The sequence below is a fragment of the Pelophylax lessonae genome (assembly GCF_965119305.1).
Source record: "Pelophylax lessonae genome assembly, chromosome: 1".
Taxonomy (NCBI): domain Eukaryota; kingdom Metazoa; phylum Chordata; class Amphibia; order Anura; family Ranidae; genus Pelophylax; species Pelophylax lessonae.
The window spans coordinates 771802605-771827135 of NC_138768.1; the positions used below are offsets into that span (position 1 = coordinate 771802605).

At 42.4% G+C, this 24531-nt stretch overlaps 1 protein-coding gene across 2 annotated transcripts in view; it reads right to left on the reverse strand.

The window, feature by feature from the left end:
- The window catches only part of RBPJ (recombination signal binding protein for immunoglobulin kappa J region), a 207218-nt gene that overhangs the window by 78225 nt on the left and 104462 nt on the right, over nucleotides 1-24531 (reverse strand). For both annotated transcript variants that reach the window (XM_082267946.1, XM_082267947.1), the window contains exon 2: nucleotides 11263-11301. In XM_082267946.1, coding sequence (XP_082124072.1) covers nucleotides 11263-11301 — 39 coding nt within the window. The remainder of the gene's footprint in view (nucleotides 1-11262; nucleotides 11302-24531) is intronic.

Sequence of the window (24531 nt, forward strand, 5' to 3'; positions counted from 1 at the left end):
TGCACCCATGAGCTATCCGCACTAAGTCTATTCTACTCATTTATATAGCACCAATTCTAGAAAGCTATCAAACCAATCGCATCCTGACAAGATGCTGTGGAGCATGACGTACAGCATCCATATTAAGTAGGGCATACTGTATATGTGCTAACAGAACTGTATCTTTTGTCTTGCATATTCCTAAAGTATAACTAAAGGAAAAACTTTGGATAGAGTGAAGAGGGCTTCGGTTTTATTATCGTTTGTGCTGCCATTAGGGGGACTCATTGTCTCCATTTGTTATGTTAACCATAAAGCAAAAAAGAAAATTACAATTTGGTTAGACCACAGAATGGGAAGGGAGAGGAAATCACTAATTATGATGACCCTGGGGACATCCTGGGATTCCATTACTTTGGAGGGATTTCCTCTCACTTCCCCTTTTGGCTATGAGACAGAAGTTGAAAGGAAATCTCATTGGGGCACAGATGGCAAAAAAGACAGGGTCTATAACCATTCCTTACTCTAGAATGAAATAAAAGTTTAGCTCTACTTTAAAACTTAAAATGTAACTGTGTCCAGGTTATGGCCATTCAAGTATATACATATTGTTACCAAGCAATAATTACCTTTAAAAAGAGCCCCACAAACATCCTTAGCAACAGGTACTGTGTAACAATTCATTCTCAACACTCAACTGACCTTGCTTCCCCTCTCAATCATGACTTGGCAGCCTCCTAATAAATAATTTAACTAAAGAGTTGGAAGTTATGGGAGAGAAAGCATTAAGAGCTGAGTAAACTGACTTCAAAACAAAAACTGACAGCAAAAAAAAAGACCAAATGGTCCATTGAGTCTGCCCTTTTTTTTTTTTTGTTTTTGTTAAATTTTTGTCCCAGTATAGATCTAGGTTGGAAGCCACTTACTGCTGAATGACTAACTACCATTACTAGAAGTATATTTCAAGCATCAACTACCCTTTCAGTAAAAACTGGATTTTTGTAAGAACTTACCGTAAAATCCTTTTCTCTGAAGTTCGACAGACACAGCTTCATCTAGTCAGAGACTATAGGGCAGTGATGGTGAACATTGGCACCCCAGATGTTTTAGAACTACATTTCCCATGATGCTCAACTACACTGCAGAGTGCATGAGTATCATGGGAAATGTAGTTCAAAAACATCTGGGGTGCCAAGGTTTGCCATCACTGCTATAGGGTTATGCCCCTCTTATCCGGAATAGGCACCAAGCGGGAAAAAAGCTTAACCACACCTATGGGGGCTGTCCCTACAGGCATAACCCCACACACCCTGCTATCATCAAACATTTTAGTTGCAAGCAGTGTTTAGAATAGAAGAAACCCCATTCACTCAGAAGTAGAGGGGTGGGTGCTGCGTCTGTTGATGAACTTCAGAGAAAAGGATTTTTAAGGTAAGCTCTTATAAAAATCCAGTTTTCTCTATCATTCATCGACAGACGCAGCGCCATCTAGACAGACTATAGGGATGTCCCAAAGCGGTATATTCATGGGGGGTGGGAAGACCACGCAAATGGAAACGTAACTCCCCAAAGGCTAAACTTAGCCAACCAGGAACAACTGTAGCTCACCCTGAAAACACAATACACCCTCAAAGAGAAATAAAAACAAAAAAAAAAAAAAACAGTTCTCTTTAAACCGCAGTCTGCAAAGGAAGCATCCGAAGGTGCCAATACATCTACTTTGTAGAATTTTGTAAACATATGTACAGGCGACCGAGTTGCCGCCTTGCAAACTTGCAGCATGGACGCCTGATGGCGAAAAGCACTCAGCGCTCTCATAGAATGCATCTTCACCGGGAGAGGAGGAACCTGACCCTTCAGTGAATAAGCCCGAACTATCGTCTGCCTGCTCCATCTGGATATGGTCATCGCAAACGCAGCCAATCCCTTACAAGTTCCTTCGGTAAGGATAAAAAGAGCGTCTGATTTTCTAAAAGACTCAGTGGTCTCCAGATAGACCCCGATCGCCCAAACCACATGCAAAGAGTGCAACGCAAATTCCTTAGAATGTTTGCGTTTAGGGCAGAGTGAAGGCAACACAATGAGATGAAAATCAGAAATAACCTTAGGAAGAAACAACTGATTTGTACTGCCCCTCGCAAGTCCCTTAACTGGACTGGGGATAGTCAAAGATTGGACGGGAAGAACCTGTCCAACGGGCGAGACCGGTAGTTGATCTTGTACCCATATCGGATCAGTTTGTGAACCCATTTGTCCCGAATCAAGGAGGTCCAGGGTTCCAGAAAGAAACAAAGATGTCCCCCCAGATCAGAATCAGGTGAGGGCGCCCCTCCATGCAGACGAGGACTTGTCTGCAGGTCCAGATTGGCCGGTCTTTGCTTTCCCCGACCACGGCTTCTTGGAACCCCCAGAAGACCTAAATGATTTACCTTTTTCTTGGGCAGGGTCTCTTTAAGACCGTTAAAACGCGGTCCCACGGCTATAAGTGCAGGCTCACAATCCCTGGTTATTATAGGATAATAGCAGAGTGAATGAAGACAAACCCACAGGGAACCCGAGGAAAACTTTACCAGACCACCATAGAGGAAACTTCCAGCACGATCTGTGCAAAAATTAAACTGACACTGACTAAGGAAAAGGAAGAGAAAACAGCCTTTATATTTTAAAAACCATGCCGCATGCCTGTCCAGCCTATGGACCTCAGAAAAATGGCCGCTCATGCATCCTCAATGGGGAATTGTAGAGCAAAATGATGGCCCGCACGGCACGCCATGCGGTCTCCAGGACCCCCAAAAGGGGGCCCAGAACAATCGGAAGGTCCCTGACCAGGGGCCCACACAAGACAAGAAACCCCCCTCAAATTAGCACCACAACGGCCGCATTATTACCTGCTAAGGGTAGGGGAATGCCGAAGGGTACACAGGACTAGTCCTCTGAGATGCCAGGGGTACAGAGGGAGCCCCTAAGGTCCGAATTTTCCAGGTAAGGGCCCACGTCAGCTCCGAAAGGGCCAGGTGTATTTGGGGGGACAATTTACTCACCATGCCACAGTACTAGGTGGGCACCATTCCGAAACAGATGACCTCCCCCTTGGGATGGGGCTGTTGACAGCCAAGGGGAAGCAGTGACTCAGGGCATTCCAGGTTGTGTGCATCCCAGCGAGACGGTCCTTTTGCAGGCTCATCCCCATCCATCGGGGCACTGTCGTGGCAAGGCCTAGTTCTGGACTATAACCTGCTCACGCTCGCTGGCCAGGCTGGGAGACCTTAAGGATCTAGATTAGCCAGTGCTGTTGCTTGTAGTTCCTCTGGAGCTTGGTCCTCAGGAACTAACTAGTGAAAATAAAAAAAATCACACACTAACAAACTTTCCTATAATAGCCAAGACCGAAGTCCCAGCTGGAAACTAGGTCCTATTCCTTAAACTAGGCAGAAACAAACGGTTTGATGATAGTAGGGTGTGTGGGGTTATGCCCGAAGGGACAGCCCCCATAGGTGTGGTTAAGATTTTTTCCTGCCTAGTGCCTATTCCTGATAGGAGGAGCTTAACCCTATAGTCTCTGACTAGATGGAGCTGCATCTGTCTATGAACGATAGAGAAATGATACTAAGATTAGTTTTGCGCTTTCCTCCAGTTAGTTTGAAGTCATGTCCCCCCGGGATTTGATTTTGGTTTCATATTGAAAATACTGGCCTCTTGAATCTTATTCACCCTTTGATGTGTTTAAAAGTTTCAATCATGTCTCCCCTCCCTTTACCTTCTTTCCTCCAGACTGTAACCTTTTAACTACTTCAGGTGCTCCCTATAGCAGTTACTGAGACAGGGCGGCACCTGTGTACCGGTTCTTCTGGGCAGGATGCATGCCGCAGGCACCCGCTGATGATCGAACAGAAACGCAGAATGGTGGTCTGCCTATGTACATGCGGCATGTAACAAGGCCCATAATTTGTAGACGCTATAACTTTTGCGTAAACCAATCAATATACGCTTATTGGGATTTTTTTTACCAAAAATATGTAGCAAAATACAAATTGGCCTAAACTTATGAAAAAATTCAATTTTTTTTCTATTTTTTTATTGGATATGTTTTATAGCATAAAGTAAAATATATATATATATATATATATATATATATATATATATATACATACACATACATACACACACACACACACACACACACATACATACACACAGTATACATTTTATTTTTATTTTTTTTTGGATATGTTTTATAGCATAAAGTAAAATATATATTATATATATATATATATATATATATATATATATATATATATATATATATATATATATATATACATATACATATATATATATACACATATACATATACATACATACATACATACACACACATACATACACACAGTATACATTTAATTTTTATTTTTTTTTGAAATTGTTAGTCTTTTGTTTATAGTGCAAAAAATAAAAACCGCAGGTGGAAAAAAACCCACCAAAAGAAAAGTTCTATTTGTGGGGAAAAAAAAAAAGACATTTTATTTGGGTACAGCATCGCATGACCGTGCAATTGTCAGTAAAAATAATGCAGTGCTGTATCGCAAAAAATGGCCTGGTCATGAAGGGGAGTAAATTTTCCGGAGGTCAAGTGGTTAAGTCACTTTTTCACCATTACCCGCCTCTGGACTCTTTGCTCTTTTTGCAACCATCTAAAATCAGTATCCCCAAAACTTTTTCCTCCGCTGTGCTTACCAATATTGTACTCCCAACACGGTCAAGGGATTCTTTTTTCCCTAGACGGTGTACAACATTCCCTAGGCATTGTATCTGCTATGGACATTGAGGATGAACTTCTCCACAGTGCTTGAAACTACAGAGATCAGAGCATTTGTTTGAAAGCTCATTCACTACCCATCAGGAATATGCAAATATTTCAAAGGATTTTCACTTACTAGCACAGAGGTTTTTGTTTATGCGATGCAGAAAGAAGAAAGGCATTCAAGGATCATAGCAATCTGGCACTTTTTTTTAAGGATTCAATGGGATCAGCAAATTAAGCATGCTTTCAGGTGCATTCAGCTTTTATCTGGGATTGGTTTAAAATGCTTCCGAGTTGCTTCAGGGCCCATTCACATTATGATGTTATGTGTACTACTGTAGACTAAGGCTGTATCTGGCCAAAAAGTGTTAGCTGACCATATGATTTAAGCTTTTGTGTATTTCATATCAGGACTCATCCCTGTTTGCAGTATTTCATATAATGCATAGCATCTGCATTTGTGCAGTGTGGTGTCATTCTGAATGTCTGCCCTGCCATAGCACTTTGCTAATGAATGTTCCCCAACATGTGTGCCAGTGAGCTGCCAGAATGTTACATGCAACTTTTCACAACAGTGTGAATGAGCCCTTAGAGAGGCTTCTCAGCTGCTTTAATCTGCTTTTAAAATTCCCACTGACTTGTATGGGGGGAAGGTTCTGATATGAACAAATGGGCATGTATGGAACCTGTAACACGCCCAACCATTCTCCACCCTATAACTGTTTGTTGCCATTAGGATTGCAATATTTAGAGTGGGTATAGAAAAGATTCACCCCACCTTAAAATAATCACATTTTGCTGCTTTGCAGCCTGAAACTAAGACAGACAGACAAAATTTTTGTTTTATCCAGCTGTATTTACTCAGTATAACTTATACCATCCAAGTGAAAGATAGAACACCAACATGACAGGAAAAAAAAAGTGATCACCTCCATCAGTATTTTGTTGAACCACCTTTTGCTTTAATTATAGCCTTTAGTCTGTTGGGATATGTCTATACTAACTTTGCAATATTTGCCCAATCTTCTTTGCAGAACTGCTCAAGTTCAGTTAATTTGATGGTGACCCTTTGTGGACTTCAAATCATTCCACAGATTTTCAATGGGGTTTAAAGTAGAACTAAAGGCAAATCTTTTCTTTAAGTTTATAATAGAGTGCAGAGGGATTAAAACATTTGTCTGTTTTTATTGCTCTGTGTCCCCGTTAAGGAGATTCCCCCTCTCTATTTGTCCTGTTTACCATGATCATTGAAAGTGAAAGTAAAAGAAAATCCCAAATTTTGGGTTGTCCCCAGAAAAGTAAGAGGGTAAATCTTCCAATAGGGACACTAGCTCTGGTGAACTGGGGGTAAACAGAAAAAAGCAGGGGGCGCCTCTATCTGAATGTAGAGTATTGAAAACAGCTTTTTGGTAGCGATGAATAAATATGGCACTCACAATTGATGGAGGAAGTATCGGATTGTTATCTGTGGAAGTCCTAACATCTCTAGCAGAGATTGGCAGGCAAGCGGCTCAATGTTGTGCAGAGATCGGCCAAGAATCTGCTCGGTGGTGAGAAGGAAGTGCTGGAGAGGCCAGTGGCGTGGTGTGCATCAGCGTCTGGGTGTCCTGTGGCTTTCTTGACACTATTCTGCAATGCAGAGTTCAGCCAGGGAGTGTCTGTGCAGAAACAGACAGGAGTGGCTGAAGATGATAAACTGGGTGCAACGATCTAGAGCGACAGCTTCTAAGTGTCCTCGGCAATCTCCACTGGGATGAGGAGATGGAGTCTCTCCATCAGGGGGCGTGTATATGCGTTTCGGGGCTCCACTCCTTTGTCAAACCATAGGGAAAGCTCCCCAAGGAATTCCCTTGAATTGCAGAGACTTCCTGCTTGGCTATGGAACAGGAAGTGAAGGGACATCTCTTGTTCTATTTCTATCTAAAATGAAAAAAAAAGTTTTGCCTATAGTTCTTTAAGTCTGGGCTCTGGCTAGGCAACACAAGGACATTTACATTTTTCTCCTTTAACCACCTTTTTTGCTTTTTACTTTGGGTCATTGTCTTGTCGGAAGGTAAACCTTCTTTCCATTGACAACTTTCTGGCAGCAGGCAGCAGATTTTCCTAAAGAATTTGAAGGTATTTTGCCCCATCCATTTTTCCTTCTTTTCTAACAATTGCTCCAGGTCCTGCTGCAGAGAAACACCCCCATACCAGAATATTACCACCTCCACGCTTTACTGTAGGAATGGTGTTATTTGGATGTGATCTGTATTAGATTTCCGCCAGACATGTTGGTGTTGAGGCCAAATAATTCAATTTTAGTCTCATCTGACTAGAACACCTTTTTCCATGAATCTTCAAGGTGCGTTTTGGCAAAGTTCAGCTGTGACTGCATGCGGCCTTTCTTGAGAAGTGGCTTTTTTCGCGACAACCCCCACAAGTCGAATTTGTGGCGAATTTGTGATATTGTTGTCACATGCATACAATGATCACTCTTTGTCATAGATTCCTGCAACTGCTTCAGTGTTGCTGTAGGCCACTTGGTAGCGCCTATGACCAGTTTCCTTCTGGCTCTTTCATCCAGTTTGGAGCAATGTCCTGATCCAGGGAGGGTCTGTGCTGTACAAAATACCTTCTACTTCTTAATAATAGACTTCACTGTGCTTTTAGACATTCATCCTTTTAATCCATCTCCTGACTTGCCTGTCCACAACTTTTTCCTAGAGATATTTTGACAGTGCCTTGCCACCCATAGTCGATTGTTTGCTTCAGTAGCACTACCAGGGACTAAAATGCTCCAGGAAAGCGCTTTTCATGCCGAGTATGAGATGAGGTTCTTCTAGAATCGTGTTAAATCCCCTTGGACTATTAATGTGTTCGATCTGTTCTTTTAAATTTTGTCCCTCATTTTTTGGGTGAATTTTAATCTGAATTGATATATTAAACATTTGTAATTTTAAACTGTACTGTGTAGTTCATACCGTACCATAAAAGTCCTAGGTGCCTCAATCCAATGCTCGGTCTTCTCTTTTCATGCTGAGCTAATCAAAATGACCACAGCTGATTACAGTGGAAACTCAAATGGCTTTGTGTACCATCGGGAAGGTGATTAGCTACACCTGATTGAATTTACAAGTCCCTTTGAGGAAGGCGGGGGGATCCGTCTTCCAACTCAGTGATTATGTTTTTGGAATTTTATTTTTTCTGACATGTTGGTGTTACAGTAAAACCTTGGATTGAGAGTAACTTGGTCTGCGAATGCATTGCAGGACGAGCAAAATAAAAAAAAAAAAAAAAAAAAAATTTTAACTTGATATACGAGTTAGGTCTTAGAATGCGAGCAGCATCGAGCAGTGCTATCTAAGTGTAGTATGATCACAGTTTTGATGTAAAAAAAGTGGAATGACACTCCCAATGTTAAAAACAATATCTAGCATTAATAAATTTGGTGCTCATCCGTGTAAAGCCCCTGGTGTATATGTAGACAGAGGTCCAGGGGAGCTGGTGGCCTGCAGAACTCCGAGACACTCCAAGCCAGGTGGGGTGGGCGTAGCGCATGTTCGGAGCACCCGGAAGTGACATCAACAGTTCCCCAGTGTTTCGGAGTTCTCCAGGAAGCAGGTGTCCCCAGACGTATACACCAGCAGCTTTACGCGGATGAACGCCAGACTCCTTAACGCTGGATAATGTTTTTAACATTGTGAATATAATTCCACTTTTTTTTTTTTTTTTTTTTTCTTCATTAAACTGTGATCATACTTCAGAACACAATTTTTTCAGTACACTTTATACGGTATTATGAAGTACTGTACAGGTTAATTGGTTTTATTTTTACAGTACACTCTATACTGTATTTTGTATTGCTGTAATAATTTTTCCATTTTTTACTTCTGGGGAAATTCACTTTGCTATACGAGCGCTTTGGATTACAAGCACGTTTCTGGAACGATTTATGCTCACAATCTAAGGTTTTACTGCATATCTTTTATTTTGATGTTATGAGTAAGTAAATACAGCTGGATAAAACAAAAACTATGTCGTCATTTCAGGCTGCAAAGCTACAAAATGTGATTATTGTAAGGGGAGTGAATCTTTTCTATACCCGCTGTATTTTAGAATGTAGCCCATTCTTTCCAAATATAGAAGAGTATATGCACCTCCAATCAGAATTATCAATTGGTGAACTAACAATCACTAACGGAATATATAAGATGGAAAAAAAGGAAATCTCGATTTGTTCCATTCATATGATACTCTGCCCAGTGCACTACTGAACCCAAGCAGAAGTTACACAACAACCTAAATAGGAAATGGCAACCAAATACACAAAGCAACAACTAAACACATTTGTAAATATGGGAAGTATTTTTTTTTTTTGTGTATAGGTCATCTCTATGCACATTCCTCTAGATTTCCTTTAAACTAAAATAGATTTTGTTAGGTTACTAAAGCATGACCTACAGCTTTACAGAATATCACACAGACACTAAAGCTAAAATCAAAAACAGCTTTAGCTAGCTAAGCTCCAAACCATTTTATTATTTTTGTTAGGGGTCTATCAATTTAGCAATATCTTAATACAGAAGTGAAAGTGATAAAGTGATATTAAAGTTTTCTTTTTTTTTTTGGTTGTAAAATACCAAACATGTTATACTTACCTGCTCTGTGCAGTTGGTTTTGCAGAGAGCAGCCCCGATCCTCCTCTTCTCAGGTCCCTCGTTGGCACTCCTGGCCCTTCCCCCCTGCCCTTACAGCAAGCATGCTTGCTATGGGGGTACCCTAGCCAAGCCGTCGCTTTGTATGTTCCTTCAGACATGGAGCCATGGCTCGGCCCGCCCCCCTCTCTCTCCTCATTAGCTCACTGACTTTGACTGACAGCAGCAGAAGTCAATGGCACCCGCTGTGCTTACGCCAATGAGGAGGGAGAGTCCTGGACAGCCAAGTCTCTAGTGCAACATCGCTGGATCCAGATAGGGCTCAAGTAAGTATTAGGAGGGCTGAGGGGGCTCCTGCAAATATGTTTTTATCTTAATGCATAGAATGGTGCAGGGGTAATGTCTTTAACCATTTGCCGACCGCTCACTGAGCAGGACAACGCCCCCTCTCGCTCCCGCTGTATTCAGACACAGCGGGAGTCGGGCCAGGGGAGGAGAGGCGGTGATCACCGCCGCTCTTCCCCGATTGTCGGGGATCGAGTGAGGAAATCCGCCCACTTGTGTAAACAAAGCAGGCAGATCTCCTCTGTGACAGACAGTCACAGATTATAGGATTCAGCATAGCTGAACCTGCGATCTGTGTCTGTGTCACACAATCCCCTCCCCCCCACATACGTCAGTAAGCACGAGGCATATATTTATCCCCTTGATCACCAAAAAAGTTAACCCCTTCCCTGCCGTGATCTCCCACCGCTGAGAGAGAAGGGCGGATGGCTGATGTAAACACAGCCGTCTGTCATTCTCCCTGAAGTGATCACAGATGCTATGTGATCCTGCTATATAGGATCGCATGTCTCTGTGATGACTTCACAAGCCACACCCCTCCACAATTAGAATCACTCCCCTAAGCTTACATTTAACCCCTTGATCACTAATAGTATTAACCCCTTCCCTGCCAATGGCATCACTACTGAGTGAAGCAGAGGTCATCTTGGTGGTCAAACATTTCCAGCAGATAAGCTCTTTTTACTCTTATTACCTGTAAGCAGTTATTTGGCACAAGAAAATAAATGGTGGTTCATTAGGTATTGCACTATGGTTTTCTTTGTTGCTTTTTTCGGATTCTGAGTGATCAGTCTGCCTTGTACCATCTGTTTGGAGTCGCACCTAATTGGCTTGATCCTGGAATTGCTGAGGATTTGTGGAGGAGCAGTTTGGTGGATCCTTTGAGCCTTCTTTTATTAGTGGGATGGTAAGCGGCAGTGTGATTGGGATCACGCTCTCTCTCTGGTGGTGGTGGCACTTCAAGGAGACCAATCAGCTGGACCCTACTTATACCTGGACTTTTTATATAGCGCTTCTTTTCAATTTTATACTGTTTTTATGTTTTATCCAACATATGTGTAGCAGCTGTTTTATATCTAATAGACCCAAGCGCAGCTTTTGGTTTCATTTTTTTATGCCCTGTATATGGTCATAGAACTGCTCACCGATACCTCCTATCTAAGAAACAACTGTAAGGGTGTACGGTCTTCCATATTAGCACACATTTCACTATCTGTAATAGGTTGCAGAAATACTTTTTAGTAGTGGTCTGATTTAGTTCACACATTTTGTTTACCTGGCTTGCTTACATGAGTACAAGTGCCATGGAGTAAATGCCATGGGTGGGATACTGTGACTGTAGCGTAAAGTAAGGTGTGAAAAGCCAAGCCTGAAGATTCACATGCACACTCATCATTGCCTGTGATGCTATCAAGGTGCTAAAAGGGTTTTATCATTTTTGTTTTTAAAACTTCAGTGCTCTTTGCTGGGCAAATAGGAAATGGATTCAATATGCCTTACCTTGTGAGACGTTTGGGTTGAGGCCGCTCCCCAAACTTCCTGCAAACAAACAGAAAAACATCCATCAAAGGTGAGAATGTGAACACCACCTAATGACTCTGCACAGCTTGGCTCACACACAATAATAAAATCTGTGAGAAAATTAAAACTTGCTATACATAAAAGAGCTGCATATTCCTAAAGCTTGTATCTAAACATACTATGTACGGTGCATGCCTGAATATCCCATGCCAACCCGATTCAGTTTAGTAGACAAAGAAATGATGAACTCTGGCTGATGTTATTACACTCGGCCTTATTTAATACAGGTACTTATCTAGCGCCGTAAATTTACAGTGCTTTAGATATTTATTGTACATTCACATCAGTCCCTGCCCTCGAAGAGCTTACAATCTAAGCCCACAAAAGGAATGTGAGAATTTTACACACATCTGGAAATGCATCTATCATGAAAGGAATTTGCAGACTGCCAGTACCTACCCCTCTACCTGAAAATTCTACCATGCAGATGCTTTGGCTTTAAAAGGGTTAGTTCACCTTTACCATAAAAAAAAATGTCTATGCAGGGGCGTCTGTAGATAAAAACAAACTGTGCAGCTTTGAACGAAGTTGAATAATGCCCTTACTATAGGTGAAGGGCATTTACTGTATTTTCAGGCACATAAGACTACTTTTGAACCTCAAAAAAATCCCCCAAAAATGGGGGGGTCGTCTTATACGTATATGGGGGGGTCATATAGTATATGTCCTAGGTAACCTAAGTATTATGAGAGATTACATGTATTCCGGTACTTGGGGTACCTTGGAGATCTATGAGAAATCTGATGTTTTTCAATGGTGTTGCCTTGCTTCGGAAGGGGGGTAGTCTTATATGGCGAGTATAGCCCAAAACCTATGTTTTAACTTGAAAATTAGGGGGGTCGTCTTATATGCCCAGTCGTCTTATACGCCGGAAAATACGGTACATTTCTTCTAAAGCAAGACTCCTCAACCTATGGCCCTCCAGCCGTTTCAGAACTACGTATCCCATGAGGCATTGCAAAACTGACATTCCTGAACAACTGGGGGGCCATAGTTTGAAGATTTCTGTTCTAAAGCCTGACTGGAATACTCCCAGGACATTGCTAAGAGAGGCCTAGTCACTACTGTTCAACTACTCCATCACAGGAGAGAGCCATCAAACACTGAGCTCAGAGCTACTGCATCAAGGGAAAGAAAGAATATATGAGGGGGTTTGACACCGAGAAAGAGCTCAGTCCCGTGATGGTGGAGGTGAGCAGTAACCACTAGGTCTCTCTTAGCGACATCCTGGGATTATTCCAGTCAGGCTTCAGAAGGAATGTAAATGGCCTACACCCACAGCAAGGACACTATTCAACTTCGTTCAAAGTTGCACAGTTTCAGACACCCCTTACTTGCACAGGCAGTTTTTTCTTTAGTTTTTTTTTAGTAAAGGGGAACTCTTTAATACTTTTGGGTTCATTTAATAAAATTGGAGAGTGCACAATCTGATGCAGCTGTGCGTGGTAGCCAATCAGCTTCTAACTGCAGCTTGTTCAATTAAGCTTTGACCCAAAAAAAACCTGGAAATCTGGCACAGCTCTGCACAGAAACCAATCAGTTTCCAGTTTTAGTAAATTAACCCCTTTGAGTCTCTGACTCCGAACAACTGTGAAAAAGAGGAATTTTTGCTTTTTTGTGATTCATTTCCAGCATGCTCAGTTTTTTCAGTTTATTTACAGGCACTCACGTGATCAGCTAGCTCTCTCCTTCCCCACTTTAAGCACTACAGCAGGAGGGGCCGAGATTTCCCTCTGACATCAGTCAGGAGGAGAACAGCCGGAAGTCACGTGACCGCCCAGCGGCACTGTAAATAAGGTATTTTCCGCAATATTAGAAGAACACACAGTTACTTGCACATTATAACTTTCTGTAAGAAAGGTGATTACAGGATTTGTCAGTAGTAATGTTACAGACCCCCGAACTGACAGGCAGAGAGGGAGGGGGAGAGAGGAGAACAGCTGGATGACAGAGGCACATAACCTGACCACGGTAATTATGGACCAGCAGCCATGCATACTGTGGTCAGCACACTGAGGGTGACACAGGAAGGATCAATCAGGTTTATTTTTAGAACAGAGAGGGACGAATGACAATGCAAGCACTATGCTGTGTATCATGCGTTAAAGGATCAGGAATATTTATTTTTTTAGTGTTACAACCACTTTAATGCATTAAGGTAAAAAAAAAAAAAAAAAAGTTTTTGCAACCACTTTAACAATGTTGTACAAGATTGCACAACCCTTCTAAATTTACAACATGGAGAAGATGCTAACAGAAAACTGTATTTTTGACTTACCGTTAAATCCTTTTCTCTGAAGTTCATTGACAGACGCAGCTCCATATAATTCTTGACCATTTTTCCTTTAAACACTGCCTATAGCAGAGTGTGTGGGTGTATGCCTGCAGGGATGGCCCCATAGGCATGGTAAAGCTTTTTCCTGCCTAGGGTTCTACTCCTGTAAGGGGCAGCATAACCCAATGGTCAAGAATTATATGGAGCTGCGTCTGTCAATGAAATATAGAGAAAGGGGTGCAAGCTGCCAGCTCACATGGTGCAAGTGACGCAGACACACCTGAAAAATCTGCTCTGGTAACTTGGTGTGTGCCATTTCTGAAAGTTTCCTATGCCATTATATTGGTGCAGGAAGCTTAGCCAATTCCCCAGATTATGTCTGAAATAGCATGTGCAGGAACATACCGCAATCAATCGTCACTTCACTACAGTGAGCAGTGAAAAATGCATTCAGTCATACAGAACGTGGTCTTACTATGGGGGCCATGTAATTCTACACTATGAATAGGTAAACCAGTGTTAGCCAGATTTTAAAGGAAACCTGTCTGGAGAGAAACAGAGGCATTGCCAGTACTGATCTCCATCTGAAAATGCTATCTCCCTGTCTGTGGTACACAATCTCTGGCTTTAATATTTGGAGTTCTACTTTTTCCAGAGCAATTAATCAGCAAGTATTAAAGGACCAGCAAAATGGTCAACATTTTCAGGAAAGGATCAAAAATGGCAGCCTCATTACTTCTCTAATGACAGGTTTCTTCAAAGGCCAGAATCCCCCGAAGAGATTATCTCATGTGTGATTTGGCAAAAAAGAAGTTCTTCTAAGAGCTCTTTGTGTGTGACCAGATCAGACTTTTACAATGATTTCCACACAAATGTAACACATTTTCACAAGGTGATAGTCGAGATAAACCATCAGTGTGAAAAACCTTCGTATGATTGTAACCTAGAAGAAAAATACACTTAAAGCTTGATGCAAAGAAAATGATGGTTTAATACAGACAGGTTATAACTACATCACAGTGATGCAGCCAATTACTTGCCATTTTCACGTCAGCACATCTGACAAACACCATTTACCACTACAATGAACGAAGATATAAATGATACAGAATACAAATAGGTTTGTCAGCCCCAAAATGCACAGGAATGCATCCCTGGGAAGACAGCGCATCACAGCACTATATAAAGCAAACATATAATAAACTTTATGGAGCCTGTCACACCCACCGTGATATTTCAAGTGTTACCCCAACATTTCATATTGCGAATATGTGCCTGCTGTACCATGTACTTGTATATGAAAGTATCCTGTTCTCTTTGTATGAAATCCCTGGTGATCCTGCCAGTCCCTCTGTTTTCCCATTAAAAGTGACCAAAGAAAGAATACACCAAGGTCAGTTCTCTAGCTGTGCTGGGAACTCAGCCTGCTCTTCTCCAATGATTGTCCTAGAAGATCTCCCCTGCTCAGCCATTCACTGGGAAGCTCAGTGTGCGGTTTCTTCTCCTCCCCCTGCTCTTAAGCAGCTGAGAACAGAAGTAATGTGATCACTTATATAAAAAAAAAAAAAAAAGGTATATATATATATATATATCTATACAAAAAGGGTTTTCCTTTCATTTCTATTTTAAACTGAATGGGCTGTTTTACAAGGCAAATGTTTACAATCACTTTAGGCTTACTTATATAGTAACGGAAACAATAAGAGGGCTAGGAGCAGGCAAGAAGAATATATGTATTTTCATAGAACACAAGGATTTCAGTGAATAGACAACCAGTAGAAATCATGACATTTATTAGCCCCTCTTCCCTCATCCATACATAGACCTTGTATTCTATAAAAAGAAGCTGCATCCATACATGGGATACCCATCAGAGGTTTTTTAAAAATAAACCACTTCGGCCACTTTCACACAGGCGGACCGATCAGGTTAGCCTGTTAGTTTTTTAGGCGGGCGATTGGACCATCCATTGCCATCTATGGAATGGCGGATGTAGAGGGACATGTGTCCATTGACACCGGCTGACATCCAATCCTGTCTGCTAAAACAGACGGTTTGGGGATCTATCTGTCTGGCAAACTGGATGGTAGACGGATGTAAACAGACAGGCGGTGCGTTTACATCTGACTGCCCATACAGGAAAGTGAGCAGTGTTTGTTTTTCATAAGTAGAGCACACATGGACCTGTCATCTGCCGGCTCAGTGGAGAGATCTCCCACTAAGCAGAAGAAGGATTCGCTGGCGGACAGTGCCAGCGTGAAAAGGGCCTTATTACTTACCTGTTCTGTGCAACCGTATTGCACAGAGCGTTCCTAAACTTCCTCTACCGGGGTCCCCTGCCGCAGCGGTCTGTTCCTCCTCTTCTGTCTGCTCCATAGCAAACGGCTTGCTCTGGGTTGCACATGTGTGGGCTCACTCCTGAGCCAGGCTGTGGGTGTCCATAGACACAGAGGTCCTCAGCCTTGCCTCCTGCTCCTTCCTTCCCATGGCTCCCACTGCTCCTTCAGTCCCTGTGTAAAAAGGGAGAGAAGAGATGCAGCCGTGCACACCTCTGGATCAAATGAGGTAAGTAGAGCGGTGACAGGAGCACAGCAAGTTGTAAAATGTTTTCTAGCCTAATGTAGGGATCGCCTGAGCAGTCCGAGTGGAAGTGGGAATTGGTACCCATCATAAAAAGGGACCCACCCAACCCCCCCAAAAAATATAAAAAAAAGTGTGTGCGTTGGGGACTGGAGGAGGAAAAGTTGAACTTCCCTTTTCAGGTCACATCCAGATTTAATTTTTCACCTGGTGTAGAAAGGGGTCGCATACTTATGTTCATTCAATACCTTTGTGGCTGCAGTGTGATGTTTCAATACAAAATCCCCATTCCACTGGGAAAAAAACAAACACCGTGAATCACTTTTCAGAGGGTGGTAGAAAATGCCACTTATGTGAAAGTGGCATTATTGGCTAAAGATTAAAAAATATTAAATATCATACATTTTACAACATCAGCAAAAGCAAATTATTTTTACAAATGTCTGTATGCAACACAGTGAATGCAACCAGACCTACAATGGCTAGATCAGGATTACCAAACTTGAATGCATTTCTTTTTTAATTTACTTATTTTTTTTAATGCTACCATATTTTATTAACAGGCACTTTTCAATGCAGAAACTGGACATTGTCTACAATGAAAAAAGGAGGTCGAGAGCCCCTGAAATGGGCAAAACAGCCAACAAATTCATACAATGAGCAATACAAAGCCCCATTTTTGAGCTCTGCAAATTTAACTGAGACATATAAAATGTATAACCTTAAACCTGAGGTTTGTGGGGCAGAAATATATTAGACCACATAAAAAGAGGTAAGACTAGCATTTTATTTATTACATAATCGTATAAAACCAACAGATGGCTCCAAGAAAGTGTGTGGCAGAGGAAAAAGAAATGATGTGCAAAGTGCAGCTACCCATAGCAAACAACTACATTTAAAGTAGAAGGAACTTTCTTCCCCATTTTGGAGTAACCGCTTGAAAATTCAGGCCTTCTCTGACACTTTTTGTTTACAAGTTTAAGGGCTCTTTCACACGGTCCGACTCGGTAGGCGGATCCGAGCTGCTCAGCGGGGATCGATCCGTGATCCCCGCTGAGCCGGCGGATGACAGCTCCGTCTCCGCTTGCAGTGCGGAGAGGGAGGTGTCTCAGCACCCGCTGCCCTCTATGGGGAATCGGATGAGAGTGGACCGCCTGTCCGCTCTCATCTGATCCGATCCCCAGGACGGATAGAAAATAGGGTTTCCATCCGTCCAGATTTCACGGACAGGATCGGATGCGGATGGCAGCGGACAGGTCTCCGCTGACATCCGCTGCTCCATAGGGCTGAATGGGGCATTCGATCAGATCCGCCTAAAAAACTGAAAGGTGGATCTGATCGGACCACTCGTGTGAAAGAGCCCTAAATCAGTATTTTGTGCTAGAAAATTAGTCCTAACCCCAAACATATATTTTATATATTTTGTATAATATGCAGACTGATGTTTCCCAAGTAAATAGATACCCAACATGCATGTCACGCTTTAAAATTGTGTACCCTCGTGGAATGGCGACAAATTATGGTACTTAAAAATCTCTATTGGCGAGGTTTTAAAATTTTTTATAGGTTACCAATTTAGAGTTATAGAAGAGGTCTAGTGCTAGAATTATTGCTCTTACTCTAACATCGATTAGTTGGCCAATTATTATTTCGATCGACTAATCCAAAAATAACCTTAAAAAAAAGAAAAAATAAGTGGGGCGTCTAATTTAGCTAATATGTAAAGTTTAAAAACAAAAAAAGGCAATTTATTCTTAAATATCTATATGCAGTGACAAATATAAATAACCAACTATATGGTTAGAGAGCAAAATCTCTAATCCACTCTAAGAACAGACAGAAGGTATATACTGTATATACTATTACAGCCCATTCACACTGCCGCAACAGGATTTTGTGGGGCGACCTGTGAAGTCACGGTGCACAGCGTGCACTGCGACCTCGGCGCGACTTGCACAGACTTCAGATCATTGAGGTCAATGCAAGTCACCTCCAGGTCGCCCCAAAGTAGTACAGGACCCTTTTTCTAAGTCGGAGCGACTTGTGTCACTCCTATTAGAACGGGTCCTGTACTATTCAATGGCGAGCGACCGACCGTGACTTGTCAGGCGACCAAGTCGCCTGACAAGTCGCGCTAGTGTGAATGGACCTTAAATCTGGTAAATATCATCAGACTCAGAGATCACATTTTTTATTTTATTTTTTTAAGAAAAAAAGAAAGACTGTTTTTTGCCAATTTTCAGACAGAACTGTAATAAATTGTGTATGACCGACTCCCTTGTCATAGGCAGGTGGATTGATAAAAGCTACCTGCGCTTGCTGTCACTTATGCTGGCCATACAAAAACAATGTCTTCCTTCAAAAAAATTTCATTTTAAGAACATTTGTTCGATTTTCAAACTGTTAGTGGGGTCAAATCGATGTTCGTTTTCAACCAAAGTGATGGGAGGATTCGAAAGAGAAGAATAGAAAAAACTTTTTGGTCAAAGGAATTTTCAGACCCTGTATTTGGTTTTCGTTCAGAAATTGCATTCATTTTAAAACTGAATGTTAAAAGCAAATGAAGTTTTCAAATGACATTCTCTCATTCAGCGAATGTACAAAGATTTTTCATATGAATATTCTTGTCCGAAAATCGAAGAGAATGGGCGGCAAAAGGCTCAGTTCACACCTATGCAGTTTGCTTTTCATGCTTTTTGCTGTGCTTTTTGCGCATGTGATTTTGCTTCGTTTTGCATTTTTTATGCTTTTTTTTTTTGGGGGGGGGGGGGACCAATTTGTTGTTAGGCAGATTAAAAAAAAAAAAAAACAACAAACATGGTATACTTACCTGCTCTGTGTAATGTTTTTTCACAGAGCAGTCCTGATTCTCCTCTTCTGGGGTCCCCCACCGACGCTTATAGCTCCTCCTGCCTTCAGAGTGCCCGAATAAGCAGGCTGCAAAGTACAGTATAGAGTGCCCCTATAGCAAGGTAAAAAAAAACTTCTGCCTTTAGAACCACCTCACTTCCTGCCCAGGACTACATGTCCCATGAGGCATTGCTCCTCGCATCCACAAGTTCTCAGGCACTTACTGACATCTATGGACAGTGTACTGAGCTGTATGCAATGTTCCCTCTAATTTTTTACTGGGCTGAGCAAATAAAAAAATTTCTGAGCGCAGTGCTCCCCAACCTTTTTATCGCCGCGGACCGGTCAACGTTTGATCATTTTTCTGTGGCCCCCAATCAATGCAGAGTGCCCACAGCATTGCCCCCAATCAATGCAGAGTGCCATAGCATTGCCCCCAATCAATGCAGAGTACTACAGCATTGCCCCCAATCAATGCAGAGTACTACAGCATTGCCCCCAATCAATGTAGAGATGCCAGCGTGCCCCTTTTCAATGTAGAGGTGCCAGTGTGCCCCCTTTCAATGTAGAGATGCCAGTGTGCCACCTTTCAATGTAGAGATGCCAGTGTGCCACCTTTCAATGTAGAGATGCCAGTGTGCCCCCTTTCAATGTAGAGATGCCAGTGTGCCCCCTTTCAATGTAGAGATGCCAGCGTGCCACCTTTCAATGTAGAGATGCCAGTGTGCCCCCTTTCAATGTAGAGATGCCAGCGTGCCACCTTTCAATGTAGAGATGCCAGCGTGCCCCCTTTCAATGTAGAGATGCCAGTGTGCCCCCTTTCAATGTAGAGATGCCAGTGTGCCCCCTTTCAATGTAGAGATGCCAGTGTGCCACCTTTCAATGTAGAGATGCCAGTGTGCCCCCTTTCAATGTAGAGATGCCAGTGTGCCCCCTTTCAATGTAGAGACTCTTCAGTCCCGAGTCTAGTAATGGTTCTGCCATTTTTTCAGTTTTTAATTAATGCAGAGTGCCCACAGCATTGTCCCCAAATCAATGTAGAGATGCCAGTGTTCCCCCCCCCCCGTGCACTTACCTCATGGTCACGGGCGGCAGCTTCTCTTCAGTTCATTCCCCGGCTTCCTGCCTCTCCTCAGTCCTCCTGACTCCCCGAGTCCCGGCGCCTCTTCCTCGGCCAATGGCATGAAGTTGGCCTTTCGGCCAATCAGGAAGCGGGAGGACCCGCTCCCTGATTGGCCAGGAGGAGGATCCGTGTGACAATAGCGAATTTTCATTCGCTATTGTCACACAATGGGCGTGCTCTCGCGGCGCACGCTCTGCTACACGGCCGCCACGTCTGCGGCTGCGCGGTTTGAATAGGTGCTTGCGCGGGACCTTCATTCACACTGCGCGCCCGCGCATGCGCGCAGGCTAAAGGGAACACTGGCTGTATGTGTGCTGCACTGTGTCTTCTGATATGTAAATAAATAATGCATTCTCTATGCAGGCCAACTAAATCGGCTGACCAACTAATCGAGTATGAAAATAGTTGACAACTATTTTTCGTAATCAATGTTGTTTTTGCCTTAGGTGCTTTAAAAAAATTTTTCTTAGTGGTTAGTACTCTGCGTTGTGGCCGCAGCAACCCCCGCTTCGGATCCGGGTCACGGCACCAAAAAAAAAAAAAATGTTTTTTTTTTTCTTATTTTTTTTTTTTTTAACTATTCCTTTAATTTTTTGGGGGGGTGTGGGAAGGACACATTCACTTCCGCCACTCCTGAAAGCGATCCAGCAGCTTGGACCGCTTTCATGAGAAAGCCAGCCACCGGCTGGAAAGAAAAATACCGGGGTTATTTCTGATGGCTTCAGCAATAACCCCGGTAAATCACTTGCAAACTGCAAGATATATGTACACATTAATGAAGGGTTCTACCCCGGCCACTTTATTTACCATTTGTGCATTGGGTAGATTTCCTGTCACTTCCTGTCCTGTAGCCAAAAACAGAACCTCTGGTTGTTACCAGAACTAGTGTCCCCATTGGAAGATTTTCCCTTTATTCCTGCTCTGGTGACCACCAAAAAAAGTTTTTCACATTTAGGCTTGGTGAGAAAGATAAACATAACAGAAAGGGTGAATCTCTCCCGCTCTCTAACAGGGGTAAAGTCACAATTTCCACTCTATTACAATAAAAAAAAGTTTTGCTTTTACTTTATCTCATGAAAAACATAGTCCAACCAACCCACCAACAGGACTGAAAGTAAAGCCCCGTACACATGTACTGATCGTCGGCCGAACGATCGCCCGTCTTTTGTCCAGGGCTGTCTTGTCTGTTGAAAACTGCAAAAGACTGCACACGAATTTTGTTGGCCAACAACAGCCGACTGCAGAAGTGATGTCATGTGATGGATAACTTTCCTTGTCTGTTTTTGAAGTGGGTACCTGCCAAAACTAAGCAAGCAGCGCTTCCCCTTAGAGCTCCGCTTTAAGTTGCCAACCTAAAAACATTAATGACATCCATGTACAATGTTTTACTAAATGCCCTGTTCACATGTATTCTATAGACTGACAAATGCACAAACACTTGGGGAAAAAATGGTTACTTTTTAAAACACATTTTCTTGAACAAAAAAAACACAAATACGGCACTGGGACCGCACTGGGAACACGTGCTTTTAAACACACATTAAGCTGCCATATCGGTTGGAAGTGTGAAGCGGACTTTCACAACCGACACAATGTAAGGTATTGAAGGATAAAATACAACCTAACACTAAAATCCCTGCATCTATAGATCTCCACGATCTAACACTAACCTATCTAGCCCTTAAAGGAGAAATGTGTATATTTAACGTTTTTTTAAGCCAATCCAACCTAATCCCACGCTGAGTTGTCAGCCACGGCGTTGCTGTGGAGGTGGGTGCAGAGGACACAGCCAACAACAGAAGCCCCATAGTAGGTCAATGGGTGACGTTACATCCCATTCATTTCACAGCCGTTGTCGGCCGTATCCCCTGCAGAGCTTCCGCCGCTGGAGATCAGGTTTTCTTCTTTACAGGGCTAGATAGGGTAGTGTTCGATCGTGGAGATCTATAGATGTAGGGATTTTAGTTTTAGGGTGGACTTATCCTTTAAAGCTTTTTCACCACTTTACAAACGGACACAATTTTAAGGCTTGATATGCTGGGTATCTTTTCACTTGGCGCAACTTCTTCTTTAATATTTTACCAAAAATTGTGTAATTACTGTTAATATACCCTAAAAATAACAAGTGTATTTTTTTATTGAAATGTGTGTTTTAAAAATTTTGCTAATATTAGGTGACACAATAAAATTGGAACTACCGCTATTTTATTCTCTAGGGTTTTGGCTTTTAAAAAAATAAATGTTTGGGGGTTTTAGGAAATCTTAAGGCCTAAAATGATTTTTGAAATATATAAACAAAAAACTGATTCCAGGACTAAAGTAGTTAAAATGTATTTCTTTTAGTGTCGGTTCACACTACCGCGACTTGTCAGGCGACTGGTCAGCCTGACAAGTTGTGGTCCATTCTGTGCTATGGGAACCGTTCTAATAGGAGCGGCTCAAGTCGCTCCGACTTAGAAAAGAGTTCCTGTACTACTTCGGGGCGACATCGGAGCGACTTGCATTGACTTCCATTATGTGAAGTCCGTGCAAGTCGCGCCGAAGTCACGGTGTACGCAACTTCACAGGTCACCCCTGAAGTCGTGCCGCAGTAGTGTGAACCGGCACTTACTATGCACAGAGAAAAGGAAACCACTGACAGCTGCAGCCTAAAGACTGGTTTACTAACAAACCTTGTGATTAACATGATCAGAGACCACACTATGATTCCTGATTATTAGAGGCTAGGAAATGATCACAGCACATGATCTGTGCTCATTCTCTGCTAAGGAATATCAATGAACAGATGCAATCAGGAACTAGTTAAAAGAAACTTGTGCAGATAGAAACACAGAAGCTCAGTGAGTCACCGACCCAGAAACAACACACAGCCAGGGAAATGTCTGAACTCCTGCACTCCAGCGATATTGTTCCTGGCCAATGACTCACTAGGGAAGTCTCTGACACTGAACAGGTATTAAAATCAGTAAAGCTTCATTCACACCTGAGCGTATCGTTTGCAGGCATTTTTTTTTTGCAGGTGTTTGGAGGAAGCCATCAACATCTGACCAAAACTGCTTGTAATCTGCCAAAAAAGCAGCTTATGTACTTTGAGCTTCGGGCGACAAAACGCTCATATGTGAACAGGAGCCGTTGAAATGAATGGGATTTTGCTTGTTGGACGTTTTGGAACTTTAGAGATGAGCATTTTACAAGCTGAAAAATGTTCAGGTGTGAACAGGGCCTGAAGTCAGAGAAAAGAGCTGCATTTATACTGGTGTAGCGCCTGAACACATGCAAAATTGTGTGCATTTACAAAATGCTGTGCTTGCGGTGAAATACAAAATTGACACCCTAAATGCATCAGCCAAAACCGCTGTTAAAAATGTGCATGAGTGCCTTTGCCGCTTTTGTTCAGAGTAGGGCAGCCCATTGAAATGAATAAGCTCACTATGCATGAAGTCAATAAAAAAGTGATGCATGACGTGACGTAATACAGTGTGGAAAGAGCCAATAAAACACACATGTATACAGTAGACATACACACGTGTGAGATATACATATATAAACCCTTCATATATCAAAAAGAGGGAGCAGCACTCACGGGTCTTGAAAGGTGAGCGCACGATAATGGTTTTATTTTCCGTACGTGGCACAAGCTCATCTTCCTCAGTATAAAATTTGAAAAGTTATTAGTTTAGGTTTCTTTTTTTTTTTATAGTTTTTTTTTTTTTTTTTAACACAATGTGACCAAAGTAACACTTTGCTACTGATCAGGATTTTTTTTTTTTACACACTATGATTGCTTGGTATAAGCAACCTTTTTTGCTGAATGAAACTGATTAATTCAGTGAGTGGTATTTTGATTAGCGGTGATTGGCCGCTACTAAATCACAAAGTACAGATGGGCTGAGATTGTTCCTGTCTGTACCATGTGATCACTGTGACCAATCACAGCTAGCAACACAATCGTACACAATGAATGGCCTGAAAAGAAGCTATCCATTGTTTACACCCAACATGTGATCTGCTGTGATTGGTCACAGCGATCACATAGTATCGGTACAGTGCTCGGTCATCGGTGGACACAGCCATTGACAGATCATGCCTGCAGCCTGACTGCAAGGCCGAGCAAGAGGTGCATTGCAGGAAGACGTCATATGATGTCCACCCATGAAGAAAGTCCCACCTGGCTGTCATTTTGCAACAGGCCAGGCAGCAAGTGGTTAAAGATACGTCAGTTGTCCGAATCAAGGTGACCGTCTGAGTAAAAAAAATCCCACACCTTCCTGGCCTGATACCCACCTCTCCAGAGATCCCTCACTGATCTTCCATCACAACCAGCACAAAATAACAAGTGCTTCAAGGTATGGGGTATTTT